The 20498-nt window shown below is 43.1% G+C and overlaps 4 protein-coding genes across 13 annotated transcripts; 3 read left to right on the top strand and 1 right to left on the bottom strand.

The window, feature by feature from the left end:
* Window positions 1-283: 283 nt before the first annotated feature.
* LOC108011931 (annulin-like) lies at window positions 284-3420 on the top strand. The gene is made up of 3 exons (XM_036822725.3): window positions 284-604; window positions 1045-3002; window positions 3165-3420. The coding sequence occupies exons 1-3, from the start codon at window positions 538-540 to the stop codon at window positions 3315-3317; spliced, it is 2178 nt and encodes a 725-aa protein (XP_036678620.3). The 5' UTR covers window positions 284-537; the 3' UTR covers window positions 3318-3420.
* On the bottom strand, window positions 3353-12893 carry LOC108011946 (inactive pancreatic lipase-related protein 1). 3 transcript variants are annotated; one of them, XM_017077194.4, is made up of 5 exons: window positions 4950-5200; window positions 4817-4874; window positions 4591-4753; window positions 3749-4380; window positions 3353-3670 (listed from the first exon to the last, which is right to left on the bottom strand). In XM_017077194.4, the coding sequence occupies exons 1-5, from the start codon at window positions 5031-5033 to the stop codon at window positions 3438-3440; spliced, it is 1170 nt and encodes a 389-aa protein (XP_016932683.3). In that variant the 5' UTR covers window positions 5034-5200; the 3' UTR covers window positions 3353-3437. The 3 variants fall into 3 exon arrangements, with proteins under 3 accessions (XP_016932683.3, XP_065718994.2, XP_016932684.3); XM_065862922.2 differs by lacking the exons at window positions 4817-4874; window positions 4950-5200 and adding an exon at window positions 12794-12893; XM_017077195.4 differs by lacking the exons at window positions 4817-4874; window positions 4950-5200 and adding an exon at window positions 5312-5386.
* Window positions 7986-8657, top strand: baf (barrier to autointegration factor). Its single transcript, XM_017077188.4, has 2 exons — window positions 7986-8219; window positions 8311-8657. The coding sequence occupies exons 1-2, from the start codon at window positions 8094-8096 to the stop codon at window positions 8455-8457; spliced, it is 273 nt and encodes a 90-aa protein (XP_016932677.1). The 5' UTR covers window positions 7986-8093; the 3' UTR covers window positions 8458-8657.
* Cka (Connector of kinase to AP-1) lies at window positions 10072-20166 on the top strand. Of its 8 annotated transcripts, none has more exons than XM_036813132.3 (6): window positions 10072-10230; window positions 11370-11961; window positions 15789-16266; window positions 16348-16542; window positions 16811-16867; window positions 17305-20166. In XM_036813132.3, the coding sequence occupies exons 2-6, from the start codon at window positions 11557-11559 to the stop codon at window positions 18414-18416; spliced, it is 2247 nt and encodes a 748-aa protein (XP_036669027.1). In that variant the 5' UTR covers window positions 10072-10230; window positions 11370-11556; the 3' UTR covers window positions 18417-20166. The 8 variants fall into 8 exon arrangements, with proteins under 8 accessions (XP_036669027.1, XP_016932720.2, XP_036669033.1 ...); XM_017077231.4 differs by having other exon boundaries at window positions 16324-16542; XM_036813111.3 differs by lacking the exon at window positions 10072-10230 and adding an exon at window positions 10441-10551 and having other exon boundaries at window positions 16324-16542.
* The last annotated feature ends 332 nt before the right edge of the window (window positions 20167-20498 follow it).

Here is a 20498-nt window from a genome sequence, read left to right as displayed (position 1 = left end):
ACTTGCGCTGCGCAGGAATCTCAGGAATCTGCGTGCCTAATCCCAGTATTGTAACTCTCATAGTTTCCGAGATCTCAGCGTTCATACGGACAGACGGACAGACGGACAGACGGACAGACGGACAGACGGACAGACGGACATGGCTAGATCGACTCGGCTAGTGATCCTGATCAAGAATATATATACTTTGTGGGGTCGGAAACGCTTCCTTCTGCCTGTTACATACTTTCCGACGAATCTAGTATACCCTTTTACTCTACGAGTAACGGGTATAATCATCAGAAAATATTTCCTCGAAAATGAATAATATGTGTTTTTCAATAATCTGACCATTATTCATAAGAGTTTTTAGACTCGCGTTTTTTAATATAAGTACGCAATCGAATGTTTTAAAAACCAGTTCTGATCAAAGCTTCGGGGTGTTCGCATCAAAAGTTCAATTATTTTTCAAAACGTAGTTACTACTAGTGTCCTTGTTTTGCCATTTTTTAGATCGGTTCTTTTTTTTAAACAAATTCTATTAACCAGTATCTTAAAATGCACAGTTGGGTGAACGGATGGGAAAATCCTTTCCTTAGCACTCGACCTTCATCAGATCATGAAGGTATATCTAGTTTAAAAAAAGATAAACCACTTTACATATTGAAAAGTTAAGCGTCTTGTAAACGTTCGTGAATAATTCAAATTTGATTACCGTTGAGTATAAGTTTTATTTTAAGCAGAGGATGTTATAATTTCAGTCAGAAGTTTCCAACGCAGCGAATTTAAATAAATACACGTTACTCGTAGAGTAATAGGGTATATTGTATTTTAGGATCACTAGCCGAGTCGACCTAGGTCTTTGAACGCTGTGAACTCGGAAACTTTAAGAGCTTTATAGTTGGTATCTTAGATTCAGATTCCTTATCTCCTGGCTCAGCGAATTTTTCTCAAAATATGTTATTCAAGACAAAGGACTGCACAAAGTTTCCACCATCCTTTCATTAAGCATAATGTTAATGTTTTTACAGTTAGATTAATACAATAACGTTTTTGAATGAACAGATGTCACGAGCTCAGAGGTTCTGAGCGTTGAGAAAGTAGATCTCTGCCTGGACGACAACCATGATAATCACCACACTAGTCACTTCTACTCGGCAACTGAAAAGGAAGCCCTGATCGTGAGAAGAGGAGAGCCTTTCAGGCTAAGGATCAATTTCAACCGAGACTACAGACCCGGCAAGGATAAGCTCAATTTTATCATCAGCGTGGCGGATGACGCCAATCCGAGTCCTGGAAAAGGAACCCACAGTGCCCTGTTGCTCCATGAGACCATTGATAACTTGGGGGATCCGACGGAATGGGGTGCGGGGATTGTATCGCATGAAGGTCAAATGTTAACTTTTCTGATCAAATCGCCATCAAATTGTCCTGTAGCGGTGTGGAAACTGGAGATCGACACTAAACTGCTGGGCGGTGGTTCGAGGAGCTATCCCCTTCCTCTGCCCATCTATGTCCTTTTTAACCCCTGGTGTGCAGATGATCAGGTCTATCTCGAGGACCGTGACCAACGGAAGGAGTACGTCATGAACGATACCACTCTCATTTGGAGGGGATCCTACAACAACCTGCACCAATCGGCTTGGAAAATCGGACAGTTCGAACGATACGTGCTGGAGTGCAGCTTGAATGTCCTGGGAAGTGTGGCTAAGATCCCACCCGCCTTCAGAGGTGATCCTGTGAAAGTTGCCCGTGCCTTGTCCGCTTTGGTGAACGTTTTCGATGATGACGGCATCCTGGTGGGAAATTGGACAAACGATTTCTCGGGTGGTGTTGCACCATTCAACTGGACCGGTTCAACGGAGATCCTCCAGGAATTCTACAAAACCAAAAAACCGGTAAAGTTCGCTCAATGCTGGGTCTACGGCGGTGTCCTGGCTACCATTGCCAGGTGTCTGGGAATACCGGCTAGGATCATCACCTGCTTCTCATCTGCTCATGATACCCAAGCCTCTTTGACCCTGGATTATTTCTTTGATGAGAACAACAAGAAAGTGGGAAATGAGAGCTTTTGGAACTTTCATGTATGGAACGAGTTGTGGATGCAGCGACCGGACTTGGGAGATGGAAAACATGGCAAATTCGATGGCTGGCAGGTGGTAGATGGTACTCCACAGGAGACTTCCGATAAAATGTATCAACTGGGTCCCGCACCCATTTCGTCCGTGAAAAATGGTGAGATCCAAACACCCTTCGATGTTGGATTTGTTTTCGCAGAGGTTAATGCTGATATTGTTTATTGGCGCTACATGGGCCCCAACCGTCCGATCAAGCTTATTAACAGGAACATCGATGTTATAGGTAAAAATATCAGCACTAAGGCTGTCCTAAAATGGGAAAGAGAAGACGTTACCGATAGCTACAAATATGCAGAGCGTTCCAGGGAAGAGAGAAGCACTATGCTCGAGGCCCTAAAACATTCCAGTAATGAGTTTACCAGATACTATCAAAATGAAGATTTTAATGATGTAGAGTTTGAATTGGATCTAAACCACGACATCACTATCGGGAAGGACTTCGGTGTGCTATTGAAGCTGACCAATAAGAGCGAAAGTCGAACACATGTGGCTACTGGATCTATCCGTTGTGATGCCGTTCTGTACACCGGAAGGGGTGCAGAGGAGGTCAAGGAATTGTGCTTCGATCTAAAATTGCCGCCCGGAGGCAGTGACCACGTTCGCATGGAGGTCAGCTTTAAGGAGTATTTCGAAAAGATGTCCTCCCAGGCATCTTTTCACATTTCAGCAGCCGCCAAGGTTAAGGACACCGATTTCGATTACTTCACGCAGGACAATTTCCGCGTTCGCAAACCGGCCATTAAACTCCTTTTTGGAGAGGGTGACATCGAGGTCAAAAAGGAGATGAAAGTGACCATGATCCTAGAGAACCCGCTGCCGATTTCATTGCAGAACGGTGTGTTCATCGTGAATGGACCGGGCTTCGAGCAGCCTCTGAAATTCAAGGTTGGTTGATATAGATTTTAAGGACGGTATGAGTTTTGAAGAAAGAAAGTTCTTTAAGGATTTTTTTTTAAAACGAAAACCTCTTTCCGAGTAAAAAGAATCTGAACAAAGAAAGTTTGCTATATGGGTAGTGAACAATAAACTCAATATCTTGTTTTTCAGATCGGAGAAACAGCTGTGGGTGAAAAAGCTGTAGCGACATTCAAATACACTCCTCCCTATGCTGGGCGTGGCGTAATGGTGGTCAAGTTCCACTCCATGGAGCTAGATGATGTCGATGGCTACATAAACTATGATGTTGCACCTCGGTCGTAGAATCTGCAGAGGACCAATAAAATATCGACCCTAAATGAACTTTAGTTGCATATTGTATTCATTGTAGTAATATTAAAAATAAATATTAATTTTTGTCATTTAATGGAATGTTGTTAATGGTTAGTTACTCCATATATCATCGATTCCCAAGGCATAACTCGGTTTGTTGGCCGTTTTCACAAAAAATATCCCACGAGCGTCGCGTGGAACAGGGTCCCCCATCAAGATTTTGCCGCCTGTACAGTTTTTTCCCTTAAGTTCATCTAGACCAGAGCAGGGAACACCATAAAAACCTTTTGGTGAATTTATGGATTCTGCATAATATTCGTACGAACGTCCATGACTGCAACCAGCTAAAAATTTTAAAGGAGTTGAATACTTTTTATAGCAATTGGTATATTGAAGATAATTGGAAGCCAAACACAACTCACTAAAAATCTGTGAAAGCTCCTTGCAACCCGGCTGCGGTGGTCCCCCACCATTTGGATAAAAATCCACCATACCGATTGGTTTTCTGAATCCCAGATAACCGGCACAACTGTGAATAACATCCACAAAGTTGGCGTCCGTATCGTCGAGGTGATTCTCCGGACCGATGCAATCCTCGAAAGCAGGCCGCGCCGGATCCAGACCAGTGATGCGGTTAACCCTGTACTTGGTGTAGGAGCCCGCATAGCCCATTATGTGTGCACCCAGACTGTGGCCTATGAGGTGTATCCTATTCGGATCCGCGTCCTTCTCCTCCACGAGGAGATCAATCAGCTTTGCAACCGCCCTACCCACTTGCACTGTGTATCGAGCCGGAGTCAGGTAGTAAATATTATCCGCCTGATCCTTCCAGTTGATGGCGAAAACGTTCACCTGGCCCCGTTCGATATAAGCTCCGCGAATCGATTGGATCGAGTTGCTCATGGTGCTGGACTTCCAGCCGTGGACGAGGATCTTTGTGTCCAGGTCCGGATTAAACTTTTCGGCCATCTCCTGCCAAGTGTCTCGCTTGTGGCGTTGTGGAAACTCAAAATTGTTTTCATCAATCCAGAAATCTGCGCTAGAACTGGAATCCCTGAAAGAGTGGATAAAGGACAAAATTTGTCAGAAAAGTCAAATTCGCGTGTGCAATTGTTCAATACATAAAAAGGAAACTAACTTCTGCCAAGTTATAATAAGAAAAGAGACATACATATAGCCTCACGTTAGAAGATTGTAACATCCCTTCTTAATATCTTTCAAAAATGTAGATTATATTGACCGCTTCAAAATATTTACCACTCACCTCCCATACAGTTCAAACTTGATGAGCTGGGGAAGATTGATACGGTTCTCGGGCGGAGGTTCCACCAGGTAGGCCACCTCCGGCTTACCCTGTCCATTGGGCATATAAATCCAGGTCTTGTTGTAATCCTCCTGGTTCAGAGCAACCTCGCCACGAATGCCAACTAAAAGAAAAGAGGGGATTCCCCAATTAATAAAATTACTTTACCAATTTGATACCGCTTTACAGAGCAGGAGCACGGGTCGCACCACCTGGGCCAGGGCAGCAAAGCCGGTAATAAGCCACTATTAGGTTATAGGAATAGATAGAAGATTAGAAATAACGAGAGTCAAACTATTACTTGTGTCGGGCCACCCTACCTGAACAACCACAAATGTGGTGGAGACCTCGTTACGACAGGGATTTATCACATTGCAGATGCAGGCCAGCGCATTCGAGGACATCTCGACCAGCTAAACGTCGATCTTCAACTGTTCAGACGCCGAACTTCAATGATGACCCAAGGCCCCAGATCGGAGCTCCCAGCTTCCAGCTTCAAGCTCATTAAGGCGGCTGACGCATTAGTAATCCTCGAAACCGGTTCCGACCCAGCAATTAATTCTTGGCCGGGAGCGTTTTAATTACTCAGCATCAATGCAATATGTGTGCGCAAATCTCGGTCAGCTGAGAAGTCGGTGGAGACAAAGCCAGATACTCGTATATCCGATCCCCCCTAACTCACCCATCCAATAAAGGGCCAAGCCACAGAGCCAGAAAAATAGCAACATCTTTGCGGCAAATAAGACTTTACTGTGACACGAGACTCGGAATTGTGGGTTTTATAGCGAATGAGCCGGTGGGAGTTGATAAGCTGGAACAGGGCCAGGTGTCAATCAAGACTGGAGTTCTGGACGGACTGCTTCCCATGTTGAAGCTTCGATCGGAAGGGTCTTATCATTCGTGCTCAGTTGGATGTCCTAAGCACGGCGCTGTGAAATTAGGTTAAGCCTTGTTGTTTAGTGCATACTAATCACAGGTGATATCTATATTGCTCAATTATTGCTAACTGGAACAGCATATGTATGTGTTTTGAAATGATTTTTGATCAGCCTTATATAAAATGTTGTTATACCCTTGCAGAGCGTGCCACTGCAAACGGCAATATAAATATGCAGAGAAAATTCGCTCAGAAAAAGTATTTTGAAATGTTTAAGTGCGGTACACATTGTGCGGCGCATATCTTAAACTTTTTTAGCTCACAACTTCAGATTTATCAAATCAGCTTTTGAATTGTAACACAATTCTAGGAAACTCTCGTTTTTAAATGATTGCCGATTGAGTCATTTATTTGGTAAATATTAAATCACTTTGCGTCACAAAATAGGATATCAGATATTTTTGATTGCTGGTTTTTTGGTAAGAAGGCTTTGCATGATTATAATTTCAGTCAGATCTCAGTCAGACCATTCCTACCCTATATATTGGGTGGGCAAGAAAGTCATGTCGTTTTTTTTAGTAATCGTTTTTAATCTAATTTATTTACGACTAATCGAGCACCAGGGTCACACTTTTTAGTATCGTTTTAAAGCTTATTGTCTTAGGTACTATCGACGAAAATTTGGTAATTATTCGATAACATTTGTGGAAGCTATAGCAAATTAAACATGGAGGACCAAAGTGAGCATTTTCGGCATATTTTGCTTTTTTACTTCCGAAAAGGAAAAAAAGCGGTCGAAGCTCGCGAAAAATTGTGCGAAGTGTATGGTAAAGATGCCATGAGTGATCGCCAATGTCAGCGCTGGTTTGCCAAATTCAGGCTTGGAGATTTTGGAGTTAAAGACGCCCCACGTTCTGGTCGACCATCGGCCGTTTTTGACGAACAAATTCAGGCTTTGCTGGATGAAAACCGGCGCTATTCAACGCGGGAGATGTCAGAGAAGCTCAGTGTGTCGCATACAACGGTTGAAAACCATTTGAAGAAACTTGGCTACGTAAGCAAGCTCGATGTTTGGGTTCCGCATAACTTAAAGGAAATTCACCTAACTAAGCGTATCAACATCTGCTATTCTCTGCTGCAACGGATTAAAAACGATCCTTTTTTGAAGCGGATCATTACTGGCGACGAAAAGTGGGTTGTTTACAATAATGTCCAACGAAAAAGATCATGGAGCAAGAAAGATGAGCCAGCCCAAGCCACATCAATGGCCGATATCCATCAGAGGAAAGTTATGCTGTCTGTTTGGTGGAATTGGAAGGGTGTAGTGCACTTTGAGCTGCTGGGACGGAATGAAACCATCAATTCAGATGTGTACTGTCGCCAGCTATCCAATTTGGCGGAAAAAATTAAAGAAAAGGAGCCGGCACTAGCTAATCGCAAGGGTATAGTCTTTCACCATGACAACGCTAGGCCCCACACATCTTTGGTCACTCGGCAAAAATTAACGGAGCTGAATTGGGAAGTGCTACCACATCCACCTTATAGTCTGGACTTAGCACCTTCAGATTACCATTTGTTTCGCTCTCTTCAAAACTCTTTGAATGGTAAAAACTTTGATTCAGATGAGGCTGTCGAAAACCACTTGTCTCGATTCTTTGCTGGAAAAGACCAAAAGTTCTTCGAGCGCGGAATTATGCAGCTGCCCGAGAGATGGTCATTAGTGGTCGAACAAAACGGCCAATACATAATTGATTAATTATAAGTCCTGATATAAATAAATCATCTTTGAAAATATTGAAAAAAAACGACATGACTTTCTTGCCAACCCAATAGAACACTAAAAAAAGTCCTTTTTTTATTCAAAAGGATGCTGCGCGTTCTTGGATCAAGATTAATCATTCATTAAACCCAAAAACGCATTTTAAAACAACAGAGAACGCTGTAGTCGATGCCATCGACTATCATATACCCGTTACTCAGCTAAGTTCACTGGGAGCATACAAGTAGCAAAGCGTCTGTTCCCAAGATTTCACATTTTATTTGCTTATATCTTTTAAATAAACAAGTTTTAGCGTTATGGGCGATTGTTGGCGTTAGAGTGGCGTGGCACTTTCCTGAAACAAACCTGCGCTGCGCAGGAATCTCTAGAATCTGCAAGCCAAGTCCCAACAATCTAGCTCTTATAGTTTCCGAGATCTCAGCGTTCATACGGACAGACGGCCATGTCTAGATCGAGTCGGCTAGTGACGCAGATCATATATATGTATATATATATATATATAGTTTCAGACCCTGACAAGGATCATCAGTCGAGTCGATCTAGCCATGTCCGTAAGAAGCCAAAAGGTTGGGATTAGGCATACAGATTCAATGCGTACAATTTTTTTTTTGTTCTAATGGTTTGAGTCATTGCTGCGGTTTCAGTGGCTTGGTATATTTAAAAAATTACTTGGTACGTGCGGTATTTCTTAAGGTACTAGTCGCGGTCACACTGTTAGTACGTCATTTTTAGAAACGCCGCGAATTTTTACCATTGAAATTTTGCACTGGAATTTCGCAACGCGCACAAAGGAAACAACCAGCAAATATGTCGGGCACTTCGCAAAAATACAGGAACTTTGTGGCGGAGCCAATGGGCAACAAGTCGGTGACAGAATTGGCCGGAATCGGCGAAACCCTCGGCGGACGCTTGACGGAAGCTGGATTCGACAAGGTGCGTGTGTAAATACGATGACGCCATGTGCGCAAATAAACAATGCGGAGTGTTTACAATGATCGCCTTTAATAAAATACCTTTAACACAGGCCTACACAGTTTTGGGCCAGTACCTGGTACTGAAGAAGGACGAGGAGCTGTTCAAGGACTGGATGAAGGAGGTGTGCAACGCGAGCTCCAAGCAGGCGTCCGATTGCTACAACTGCCTCAACGACTGGTGCGAAGAGTTCTTGTAAGGGATGTGACCCTCATGGTTCAAATGTTTCGATCAAAAGGCATAAAGGCACTGGCAAATGATTTATAATACCCGCCAAACAATCTGGCCCAGTCGTAGCTAAACATTTGCCGTGTTCATGTTCGTATCACTGTTAGTTTGTAGTTAAGATGTAATTTAATGTCTAACCGGAATAAATGTACAGTCATGGAAACCATCCAACGAATGGCCGTGTAATGCTGAAGGAGTACAGTAGGTTAAAAAGTTGTTTGCCTACATGGCAGGGTATGGAATGCGAGTTTAATAAGGAAGTTGGAAAATACATACCAATAATCAAATAAAAATATCAATATTTCGAAACTTTCTAGAACGGAAGCTTAAATACTCATTACTAATAACATTTTAATTAGGAACCATCCCATTTTAACCTGAAAATAAGATAAAGTTTGTATTAAATATTAACTTTTCCTTTTTTTAATAAAAAATAAACAATCATTTGTATTCTTTTTGAATTGTTTATTTTGTGACACCGACAGATTTATCTAGTTTTCTCCCTAGAACTCTCGTAAATGTCTATTTTTTTCAGAAAATAAACTTGCCCGTTTAGTGCCATTTTGAAACTTTATCTTAACTTAGCCAATTCCTTAGCAATTAACCTGGACTATCATATACCCGTTACTCAGCTTACCAATAGAACTTATTGTCTAGACTCAAATCTGTGGGTGCTAGACAGAACATAGTTATGGGTGCTTGTGGGGATTGGAAATGGCACCCCAGACGGTTTTCGTTTCCTTCGACTGGCTTCAATTAGAGTCATAACTTCTTAGAAGGGTTCAATTTCAACAAATTTTCGGATGAAGATGGGTATTGATGAACAGAACAAAAATATACTTACACTTTTCAAAAATCTGTAACTATGTGGGCGCCAGACAGAAAAGCTTCCTTATACCTTTTACATTTTTTCTAACGAATACAATATACCTTTTTCTACAAGTAATGGGTATAACAAAAACTTCAAAAGTTATAAGTAAGTACTTATGTTGTCCGTGGACAGGTTAATTTTTGAAAAAATGCTATCCACACCAGAGGTACATAAAAAGCAATTATTTAGTTTCTCGTTTTTTTTTAATGTTCGTTATTTTTAAAATGTAAGCAAAGCCTACTTTATTTGTGTAGCAAGCCCGCAACTCTAAAATTCGATCGCAAGAAACCGTGGCCGACCGGCAAATCATCGTGTAAATTCTTAAGAAATCTAACTCAACCGAGGATAATTTATTTTTCTACAGCCGCTAATCTACACAATTACCTTATACTTTTTTGTTTTGTTTCGTGTTCTACAATCTGTTTGCTTAGAATCTCTTGTGACTGAATGTACCATCTCTATCACATCGATAACACAATAGGCTTCCCTTCGATATATCGTGCATAATGACAAGGTTATCAGAAAAAGATATGAAATATAAAATTTATATTTCTTAAAAATCTTCAATTTCGGATCTTTGCGTAGCCAACGTACGGTTGTCTATGTGGGTAGGATGCTTTACGTCAGAGTACATACGTGTGTGCATTTGCAATCACGAATGTGTCTTCGCTAACCAGAAGGGTGTATTCGATAACAGTGTTAGTCCCTTGCCTTTTCGATTACTCGATATCTCACATCGATGTTGTCAAATCTCGATACCATGTATAAACATCGATTTTAGTTCCAGCTCTAAGAATTACATTACGCGTGAATACCAATGAAAATCAAGACGAAAATTGCAAAATACAGCCAAGCGGTGCAATAAAGCGCAAAGTAAGCAGGCTTACACCGCTAACGCGGCCAAAAAGCGAAAAACAACACACGCCGAATTCAGCAAAGTGAAATTAACTCGACTGTGGCGTATGCGTACGTTTGTGCCAGTGTGTGTGTTTTTCTTTGTATATAGACTCGCAGAGCGAGACGGCCATACATGATGGCCCAGACGGGACGGCAGGTGCGCGAGTGCGAGCGAGGCGAATACTGTGCGGGCGCTGTGTGTTATTTCAGAGTTCCAGGCCAAACATTCTGATGTGCGGCCGAATCGAATCGACTTTTTGTGTGCATCGCCCCAGCGTTCTTCGCCTTAATTAATTAGTAATTGCAAACGGTCGCAATTATGCACCGAATTACGGGCTAATCTAATTGCCCGCTTTCCGCTCTCTTCCCCTTCCACCTCGACATTGGTTTGCTCCTCGCACACAATACGGTGAAACGGGCAACAACGTTTCCTTGGAAAAAGCTGTAAATAGTAAACAAAATTGTCAAGTAAACGAGCAGTAGCTATCAAATAGGGTTCGAGTTCATTGGCAGCGGCTGTCCAGAAGCGAAAAGCAAATACGCAGTACAAGGTTAAGCTGGACAGCTAGAAAAAGTTACAATAATTAACAAAAAAGAGAAGTAAGAACCCCATCGAAATCCCCGCCGTGTGCGTGTGTGAGTTTCCATTCAAATTTCCCTGCGATTGGGTGAGTGTGCGTGTGTGTCAGTTCAATTTTTGTAAAAAAATTTGCATTGGAAAGTGTGGAATATACCCGTTACAGCATCTAAAATTGTTAAAACTCAAAACTCCTGCGTTACATCAGCTGTTTCACGGCTTTTTGTGCTATAACTTACACTTTTCCGAACGCCGTTGGCAACACTAGAGAGTAAAGAAGAGTCGCGTGTACCGTAAAGAGAGTTGCGAGTGAGAGCGCGAGAGGAAGAGCGGGGGCGGGGGTGGGGGCGGTTCCGGTGCGAGAGAGCGTAGTAGTAGTATATAAAGAGGGTGCGAGCGAGAGGAAGGCAGCCAGCGAGTGTCCTGTGACTGCCACCTCCCCTCCTCCCCCTTTTTCGGAAAATTCAATGACCTCATTTGTCTCATGTACGGAACTTTGCTTTTCTTTCCAAAACCATAAAAAAAATAAACGAAACAGGACCAACCGTAAGACCAGTGAGCAAACAAGTTCGAGAGAGCGAAGGAAAACAAAGGACTTTGCACTGGGCACCCGAGGGCAGACAGCTGGCAAGCGAAGATTAGCGGGATCAGGAGCAGCGGGAACAGGATCAGGAGCAGCTACAACACCCGGCAGACAGCACAGCCACTGAGAGCGACGTGAACCAATGGGCACCAACTCGGGAGCCACCGCTGGCATCAACAACAAGCCGGTTGGCGGAGCGACAGGAGCCGGCGTCCTAGGCGGAGGCGGCGGAGTGGGCGGTGCCAACTCCTCGATCGGCGGCGTCCTGTCCAACAGCTTGGGCGGCGGCGGCAGTGGCGGTCTGAGCATCAGCGGTCTGAACGCTGGTGGACAGAACGCCAATGTGGGCGGCCTAGTCGGCGGCGGCGGAATGGGCAACGTGGGCGGCGACGACGGCGGCAACGGGATGGTCGGCGGCGGACCAAACAACCAGCAGGCCACCACGCCCCAGTACACAATACCGGGCATCTTGCACTTTATCCAGCACGAGTGGTCGCGTTTCGAGCTGGAGCGATCACAGTGGGACGTGGACAGGGCAGAGTTGCAGGTGAGTCGAATTTTTTAAATATTTTTTTTTTGTTACTCCGAACAAAAGTGTTGTAATTTTTTTTTTTGTTAGCTAAATCTTATCTTTAACTATTTTCCTTTTTATTTTAAATATGGAATTAAGTTTTCTTTGTTACTCTAATTTGCAGTACCAAAACATAACAGCTTGTATTTCACTATTGACTAAGTAAGGAACACGACTCACTTGAAGCAGGGAATCGATCGGAAATAACAAAATATATTTCCAAAAATAACACCTAAATACTACATACGATAGCGCCAGTACAAGGACAATTTGGCAAGCCCGTTTTTAAAGGCAGTCAGAGGGTTAAAGGTCCTTGTTTATCGACAGCAAGAGCTCACTTTCCATTTCAATGATTTTTCGAGGCGCTAATTCATGAACATGCAAGGAAAACGGCCAAGAGGAGCGGCAAAAGGAGGAGCCCCCGGGTTGGCTGTCTGCATGCAAGCGAATCGAGTTGAGCAATTGCCGTAATCGAATTCATGCTCTGTTTGTCGCAGACGGCAAGCGATTCTCCAAAAGCCTTTAACGCCGAAAAAAGCGTGTAGCAACCGGCAGGATGATTTTGTCTCATCAGCGGAGATGATGCTCCCTCCCCTCGTCGTCAGTGTCAATGTCGTCCCACGCCCTATCGCTTTCACCTGTCAACGGGCCAGATAACGACCGGTATCGATACCAAGGCACTCCACCACCCCCTGTTAACAATCCGTTACGGTCTAAATGCAACGTGACATTCAAATCTCTCTCCCTGCTTTGCATCGTATGGAAAATGGCATGGCTAAAAGAAAAAAAAAACGGGTTAACAACGCACATTTGTCGCCGCGATTTATGAACCTGTTCGCCTTGTTTGGCGTTTTGGCTAAAATGAACCGGGTTCGGGTGGGCAGAGGCGACGCCATCTTAGCTGGGTCTGTTACACCAGTCGTGGAATCGTTCCCTGCCTGCATCTATTTATATTTCCATTCCCACCGCACATCTCTTTGTGTGTCAGTGTCGACTGCTGCGAATGCAACGTCCTTGTCTCGATGAATCTCTGTTTCCCCGGTCTTCCCATGAATGCATCCACTTCCACTTCCTACTCGGCCGGCTTTTCCTGCTGTCGCTTCTGTCAGGCAATTAACTTGCACAGTGGTCAGATCCTATTTTTCTACGAAGTAGTTTTGTCGAATTGCATTCCCGAATTTCGAGTAGCGAAGTTTAAAACGGGCTTCTACTCTTGGTTTACAACTTGACCATGTTGGAAAATTGTTTTAAAAAATTTTCAGTAATACGTATGGGTTGTATTTGATTACATTGGTTTATTTTCAGTTCCACTTTCAAAAACAACTTGATATTTTATGTCTATACCTTTTTCATATTCTTGGTTATATTCTCTTCACAAACCAATAGGTCCAAATCATTCTGCCAGCACTGTAAGCAAAAATTACGCGACAGCTGCTAATATATTTTCAATCATTTTACCATCGCAATTGTGTGCGAATGCATTTACAGATTAGAAAAACCAACGCCGCTGGCACTTGTCATATTAATAATTCTATTTATACGCCCATGTGTACAGTATAGGCATTTCCCTACAGTATTATGCAATGAATAATTCTAAGCTCCCCTCTTCTTTTGTTAATATGCGTTCCTGAGAATTGTAAATCCAAATCTTCTGGCCTTTCTGGGCAATTAACTTACAAATTCGCATTTGTCATGACATTCGTAATTTCTAATTGCGGATACCCGGCGAATAAAAACTAGTTGCATGTCGCAGAGCACTTTGTGAAAAGCCTTCTGCTTAAAGGCGTTGGCGTGTGTTACCTGGCCCTTTTGGCTCCATTGCCCATCTATTCCGAATATCCGCAATGTTAGCGCTGGTTTTAATTAGCCAGCTTAAGGAGCCAAGCGAAATGCCATTGAGCGATAATTTAAATGCACAACATGTTTCCATTAACAGCAGCAACGCGAAGAGTGTTGCTCCCGCTCGCACTCCCGGGTTTTTGTTACTATTAGCATGGGCAAATTGTTATTGTGGCTAGTTCTGGTTTTGCGATGCCTCATTCCACAGACATGCGTTCTCTTTAAACAACTGCTGCCAAAATAATAGGAACATTGTTCGTATTAATTCGGAAGCTAATAATACCTGTTTGTAAAAGTGTAAACAGGATTTTCGTTTAATTATCAATATCCATCCAAAAAAATTTCAAATCAGACCATTCATTAATAAGCTATAAGCTAATAGAGGAACAGACGCTAGGTGGCGTGTTGGTGTGGTGTGCAATTTCAGGAGATTTGCTGCATGATTGTCTCCATATCCCACGCACTCCGTTTAGCTGAGTAATGGGTATCTAATAATCAAGTCCGTAGATCAAAGGGTTTTTTCTTATTTTCCTTGTAGTTTTTTGAGAAATTCCAGAAATGTTATTTTTAAAGCATGTATTTTATAAAATCTACAGTGGGTAGAAAACAAAAATTTGATAGATACTGTTTGGCGTGATAATGTGCGGGTCTGGAGGGCCCTTAAGGTTTTTACAAAACGAAATTGTCTGAAACGTAATTATAACATGTTCCTAATAGGTAATCCTGGTAGAAATCTCCGAATATAAAAACATTTGCCTAATATACATATCGATAACCAGCACAAAACTATTCAGGTGACCTCAAATGTGGGAGCGTGGGCGCCCACTTCCCCTCTATTGTGTTATTTTTGCAGGGGGTGTCGTCATAGTTGTGGCACGGAAAAGCGAGGATGGGTGCAAATGGCGGAGCAGCCAAAGCAAAAGTTTCATTCCTTTGCGCACCTTGCCCCACCGCAACTATGTCAGGTGCAGTGCTCGCCCCTCGGATCCGTTCCCCCCTTACCCCCTTGATTTTCCCTCCAAAGGCTCAGCGAACTGCGCAATCATAACTGCAGTCTGTTGCTACGCTTGCTGAATGAACACGAAATGGGTGGAACGAAGGGGTGGGGTGGAAAAAGTTGGATACATTGCAGCTTTTACGCATTTCGTTTAATTGAACCGACAGCTAGCTTAGATATATACCCCAACTTACCCGCTGTTGCCCCTCCGGATAATTGTGCCAGTTGTAGTATTTTTCTTTGTATTTCTATTAATTGAATTTAATTGTTTTTCGTTGGCCTGACGCAGCGGAGCGTCAATTATGCTTCGCAACAAACAAACGCAATTGGATTGCAACTGCAGAAAAAGGGGGACAAACCATATGGGAAAGCTTTAACCAGCAGTAATAATTCATTTTCTATAATAAATTGTTTTTTTGCTTTCCACTTGGGGTTTATTACACACATAATCCAAATCTTGTAACAGTGGTCACTAGCATTTTAAAATGCTGTCTTTTCATTTTTAAGATATTTACAATATATGACTATGTGACAGTTATTTAATAATCCCCTTATTTATTAACAATAATTGTTATTTTTTATGTTAAAAGGATTTTTAAACATAATTAACCAACGCCAAGAAGCCCTAGTTCAATTAAATACATTTCTTTGTAAAATGAAATGCAATGTATGCTTATAGAATTAGAAGTGAACCAGTAGTAGAAATAAGATGGAATATAATATTATGTTTAAATAATTCTCCAAAAGCTAAATGAGTCATAGTCTAATTCTTAGTGATTTAAAATTACTCGGGACTCTCCACATCAGATGGTAAATTAAATTAAATAAGTTAGTACTGTTAGGTCAAAAGAAAATCCGTTGTTGCTTAGACTCGACAAGTTCTATATGTACCAGATGAGCTTAATAAACATTTTTCTTCAAATCTATATAAATCCTGTTAACTTTACAATCTTTTCTTTCGTCGTAGGCTCGCATTGCAATGCTTTTAGGAGAGCGCAAGTGCTTGGAAAGTCTTAAATCGGACCTGACGCGCCGCATCAAGATGCTGGAGTACGCGCTGCGTCAGGAGCGGGCCAAGTTCTACCGGTTAAAATACGGCACCGATCCGCCGCAGCTGAACGAGTTCAAGCCGTCAAACGAGGACGCCGGCCTGGCCGGGGAAGTGGCCACTGACTCGGAGGTACCCTACAGCAGTGTCTCAAACACCACGTGGCGGCAGGGTCGCCAGATGCTGCGCCAGTATCTGGCCGAGATCGGCTACACAGACAACATCATTGACGTGCGCTCGAATCGGGTGCGTTCGATCCTGGGCCTGAACAACAATGCTGAGCACGACGGCAGCGGTGGAGGTCTGGGCGGTGGACTCGGCGGCGGCACCGGCGGCGAGAACCTTAGCCCAAACATCAACGGGAACGAGAGCAACAAGCGCGCCTCGGAGACGGAAGGTAGGTGATTGTGTTACGACCCCCTGTTGGGAGATTTGAATAATTTGCTCACATCAGGCCGTCATACTCCCGCTAAAAAAGTGCAACAATCGATCGACGAAATAATCGTGGACACCGAGGCGGCTGTGATGGCGAACTTTGAGTTCCTGGGCGCCACCGAAATGTCCGACGACGACGAGATATCTGACGACCTGGAGATGGTGGCCACCGACAATGATGACACGGACGTCAAGCTGGCCAAGCGCGCCAAGTCTGGCAAGGATATGCTCACCGAGGGTAGGTGCTGTCCCTGATCCTCCTTACTTTGCCCGCCGCCTGCAACCTTCAGCCCTCTTCCCGCATGGGCCCGCCTCACATTTTCGCCTTTATGTTCGCCAAATCGTAGCGATAACGAAATAAATTCGGTTTAGCTCCCAGCTCCTTTTATCCCATGTAGAATCCTAGTTTCGGTTACTAGTCAATACTAGTTTACGGCTGGCTTCTTGTCTTACACTTTTTGTTTCTGCTTCTGTTTCTTTGGCAACTCTGTCTTCTACGCTCGTAGATCTTGAGGCCGATGTGGGAGAGCAGCTATTGAACGATATGAATCTCATGACCGAAGGTGCTTTTGAACAGATCTTACATGCTTCTGCCTAGAATGAAAACAAGATCCAGCTAACCCTCAAAGGGTACCACGTAAAAGGAAAATCACAGACCCTATTTTAGTTTATGAACTGCCTTTTTTTGTTTTTGGGTAGTTAAATAACACAGTGCAATTTGTATAACGCGAGCATGATAATTCTAAAATAAAATAAAGTAAAATATTGTTTCGATTGGATTACTTTGTACAAATTGATTAGATTACATTAGATGATAAAAGTAAATAATAAATGATTTTTTCATTTCAATACAATTTTGTCTAAAAGAGTTCTTAAAATGATAAAAAGGGCGCGTTCAAAAATATATGGTTTAGTATGATTATTTTTTGTGGTACTCCTTCAGGCGTTGGACCCCGCATTGTGATATATGTACTTACAATATTTTTTAATCTTCCCACAGAGGTAGACGGCTCATTGGGTCTGGGCGAGCTGGCCCAGCTAACGGTGAATAACGAATCTGATGGAGCCTACGATGCAAACTCCAAGGATGGAACGGGCGGCAGTGCTGGCGGTGCTGGTTACCGCAAGACCTGGAACGCCAAGTACACGCTTCGCTCACACTTTGACGGAGTGCGTTCACTTATTTTTCACCCTGAGGAGCCGGTGCTGATTACCGCCTCCGAGGATCACACATTGAAGCTTTGGAATCTGCAAAAAACGGTGCAGGCTAAGAAGTCAGCCAGCTTGGATGTGGAGCCGTTGTATACTTTCCGGGCCCACACGGGTCCCGTTCTGTGCCTGGGAATGTCTTCCAGCGGGGAGACGTGCTACTCGGGCGGCCTGGACGGCAACATCGAGTGCTGGCAGTTGCCGTCGCCGAACATCGATCCGTACGATTGCTACGATCCGAACGTGCACTCCGGCACGCTCGAGGGGCACACGGACGCCGTGTGGGGCCTTACCACCATGCAGAGCAACATTGTGTCATGCTCGGCGGACGGAACGGTTAAACTGTGGTCGCCCTACAACAAAGAACCGCTGCTGCGCACCTACACGGCCTCCGAGGCTGAGGGTGCGCCCTCCTCAGTGGACTTTGTGCGCAACGAGGTGGACCACATTGTGGTTGCGTATAACAGTGCCCACTGCATTGTGTACGACACGGAGACGGGCAAGCAGGTGGTGCGGCTGGAGGCGGCGCAGGAGATGTCCGGCAACACGGGGAAGTTTATTAACAAGGTGGTGTCGCACCCTACGCTCCCCATCACGATCACCGCGCACGAGGACCGTCACATCCGCTTCTGGGACAATACCTCCGGCACACTGGTACACTCGATGGTGGCGCATTTAGAGCCGGTCACCTCGCTGGCCGTTGATGCACATGGTCTGTATTTGCTTTCTGGCTCGCACGACTGCTCGATACGGCTGTGGAACCTGGACAATAAGACGTGCGTGCAGGAGATCACGGCACACCGTAAGAAGTTCGACGAAAGCATATTCGATGTGGCTTTTCATGCCACTAAGCCGTACATCGCTAGTGCCGGGGCCGACGGCCTCGCCAAGGTGTTTGTCTAAGAAAGACCACACCCTCCCTGGCCACGTCGGATCGAACGAATTCAGAATTCGGTATCCAGAGTGCAGAAGCAGATGCCACAGCCAGCAGCTCACAGCTAAGCGATTGCGAGTTCGAGTTAAATATTTATACATACATTATAAATATACTATACATTTAAATTTAATTATACTTCAACCGAGAAGAACAACCAATTACGCATACAACAATAAGAGAGAAAAGAAACCACAAACAAAAACCAACATTAAAAACAAATGCTATAAAGTAACAAAAATAAATTCAAAATGTGAAACGGCATTTCGAGAAGAGCAACAGAGTCAAGTAACAGACGAGAGTCGCGTAATCTAGGAACGTAATTCTAAAGCAATGCATAATACGGCATATAACCACAACTAAGTGCAACACAAACATTATGTATTTGTTATAAATAACACCCTAGCAATGAAAGAGTTTGATCTTGTTGTGAATCTCCCAGAGTAGGGAATCAACTCAAGATCGACGCTCTTCGGTTTTAGTCTTAATAGCACTTGCACAGCGATTGTTCGATTACACGAGTTTGCCTATAAATCAGTCGGACTTCCTGTACATTTTATATACATACAAAAAAACACATATACTTATTCTACGCCCATGGCAAAACTTGAAAATGGATCGTCTGCCCTCATATATTCATAGGCACTCTCGCTGTGCAAGTGCCAGGACACGTTTCCTTCCCTGCAGAGCGAATAAGTGCGTCCTGCAGTTGGAGGAAAGTGTGGTGAAACATTTACGTAACGATGTAGACGATCAAATTCTGTAGACTAAGCAAAGCATATACATATAACCAACAATATAACCCGACCCCATATTAGCGAAAGAGCGAGAAAATTGTAAATTAACATTAACTAGAGGACAGTCGAGGTGAGACTAGGATGAAGGCGGGTTTATGTTTATGTCAAGTAGCGAGTCGAAAACGCAACCACATTAAACTGGATGTGAAACGAAACCTTACAAATTAGTACATGCAGAATGCTTCTATAATTTCTATTGTCATTACCAAGGGAGTACGCAATGCTTGATAAACCACGACCATGTGAAGATGAGATATAAATAATAATTGCAGGCAAGCTATAAAATGTATGCTAAGCTATTTATTTAATTTATGCCTAGTATTAAACGAATGAAACAAACAAAATGTTGGCGCCAATCGCTGATCCAATGGATTTCGTAGTTGAATATAAATTAGATTCGCTTACCATGGATGCGTACTCGTAAATTTAATCAAGAAAATCCACGTTGAATGATCAAATTTAGATATGTGACTTGAACGTGAAAGCCGAGCAACTCAATATTAGTTTTAGTATTACCAATTATTGTAATTATTACGTGAAGCCTTTCACCGACACTCTCCACACACTTTAAAACCTTAAACTTGATATTCGAAACCGATGAAAAAGAATCAAAAACGATTGCGATCTGTGTACACCAAGCAAATCCTCTATTATTTTAATTACGTATTTTAATTTACTCCTTAGTTGTTACAATCAAGAACCCGATTCGCCTTTTGGATCCCTCAGTGATCCGAAACTCTGATGAGCCGATGATAATGGTAATAATAATAGGAGTGGTTGCCCATCAAGCAATCACTCGCAATTATATAGCAGATTTATACATTTACATATACATAAATCTATTGATTTCTAATTTTAACTGTAAATTTTTGATTTTTTATTACCATGTATTTTTATTTTAAATAAAGTTTTACAAAAAGAAGTCGTGTGATTTGCGTCTGCATTTTGATTTCCAAGATCCTCCAACAGGACCATTGAATTGATGAGAACGTTGTAGACAAGCTGGCTCTCGTTTGCAACGGTTGCAAAAATCAATAACTTTTACTTAAAAGTACAGAACAGAAACACCAAAAGACCATTTAAGCGCCAAGAAGCTGTTGCCTTTTCACTTTGGAAAAGTTTTCGCTGCTGGCAGCATTTTGATTTCTTAAATCTGAGAATTACGCCGCACAACATGAAAGCATTTTCGTTTCCAACCGTTAAAAATCCACTGCCGTAAATTGCCGTTAAACACAAGCTGCACGCATGCGTCTT

This window comes from Drosophila suzukii, chromosome 2L, assembly GCF_043229965.1.
Source record: "Drosophila suzukii chromosome 2L, CBGP_Dsuzu_IsoJpt1.0, whole genome shotgun sequence".
Taxonomy (NCBI): Eukaryota; Metazoa; Arthropoda; class Insecta; order Diptera; family Drosophilidae; genus Drosophila; species Drosophila suzukii.
The sequence above is the reverse complement of the archived record's forward strand: the minus strand, read 5'-3'. Positions and strand labels throughout refer to the sequence as shown.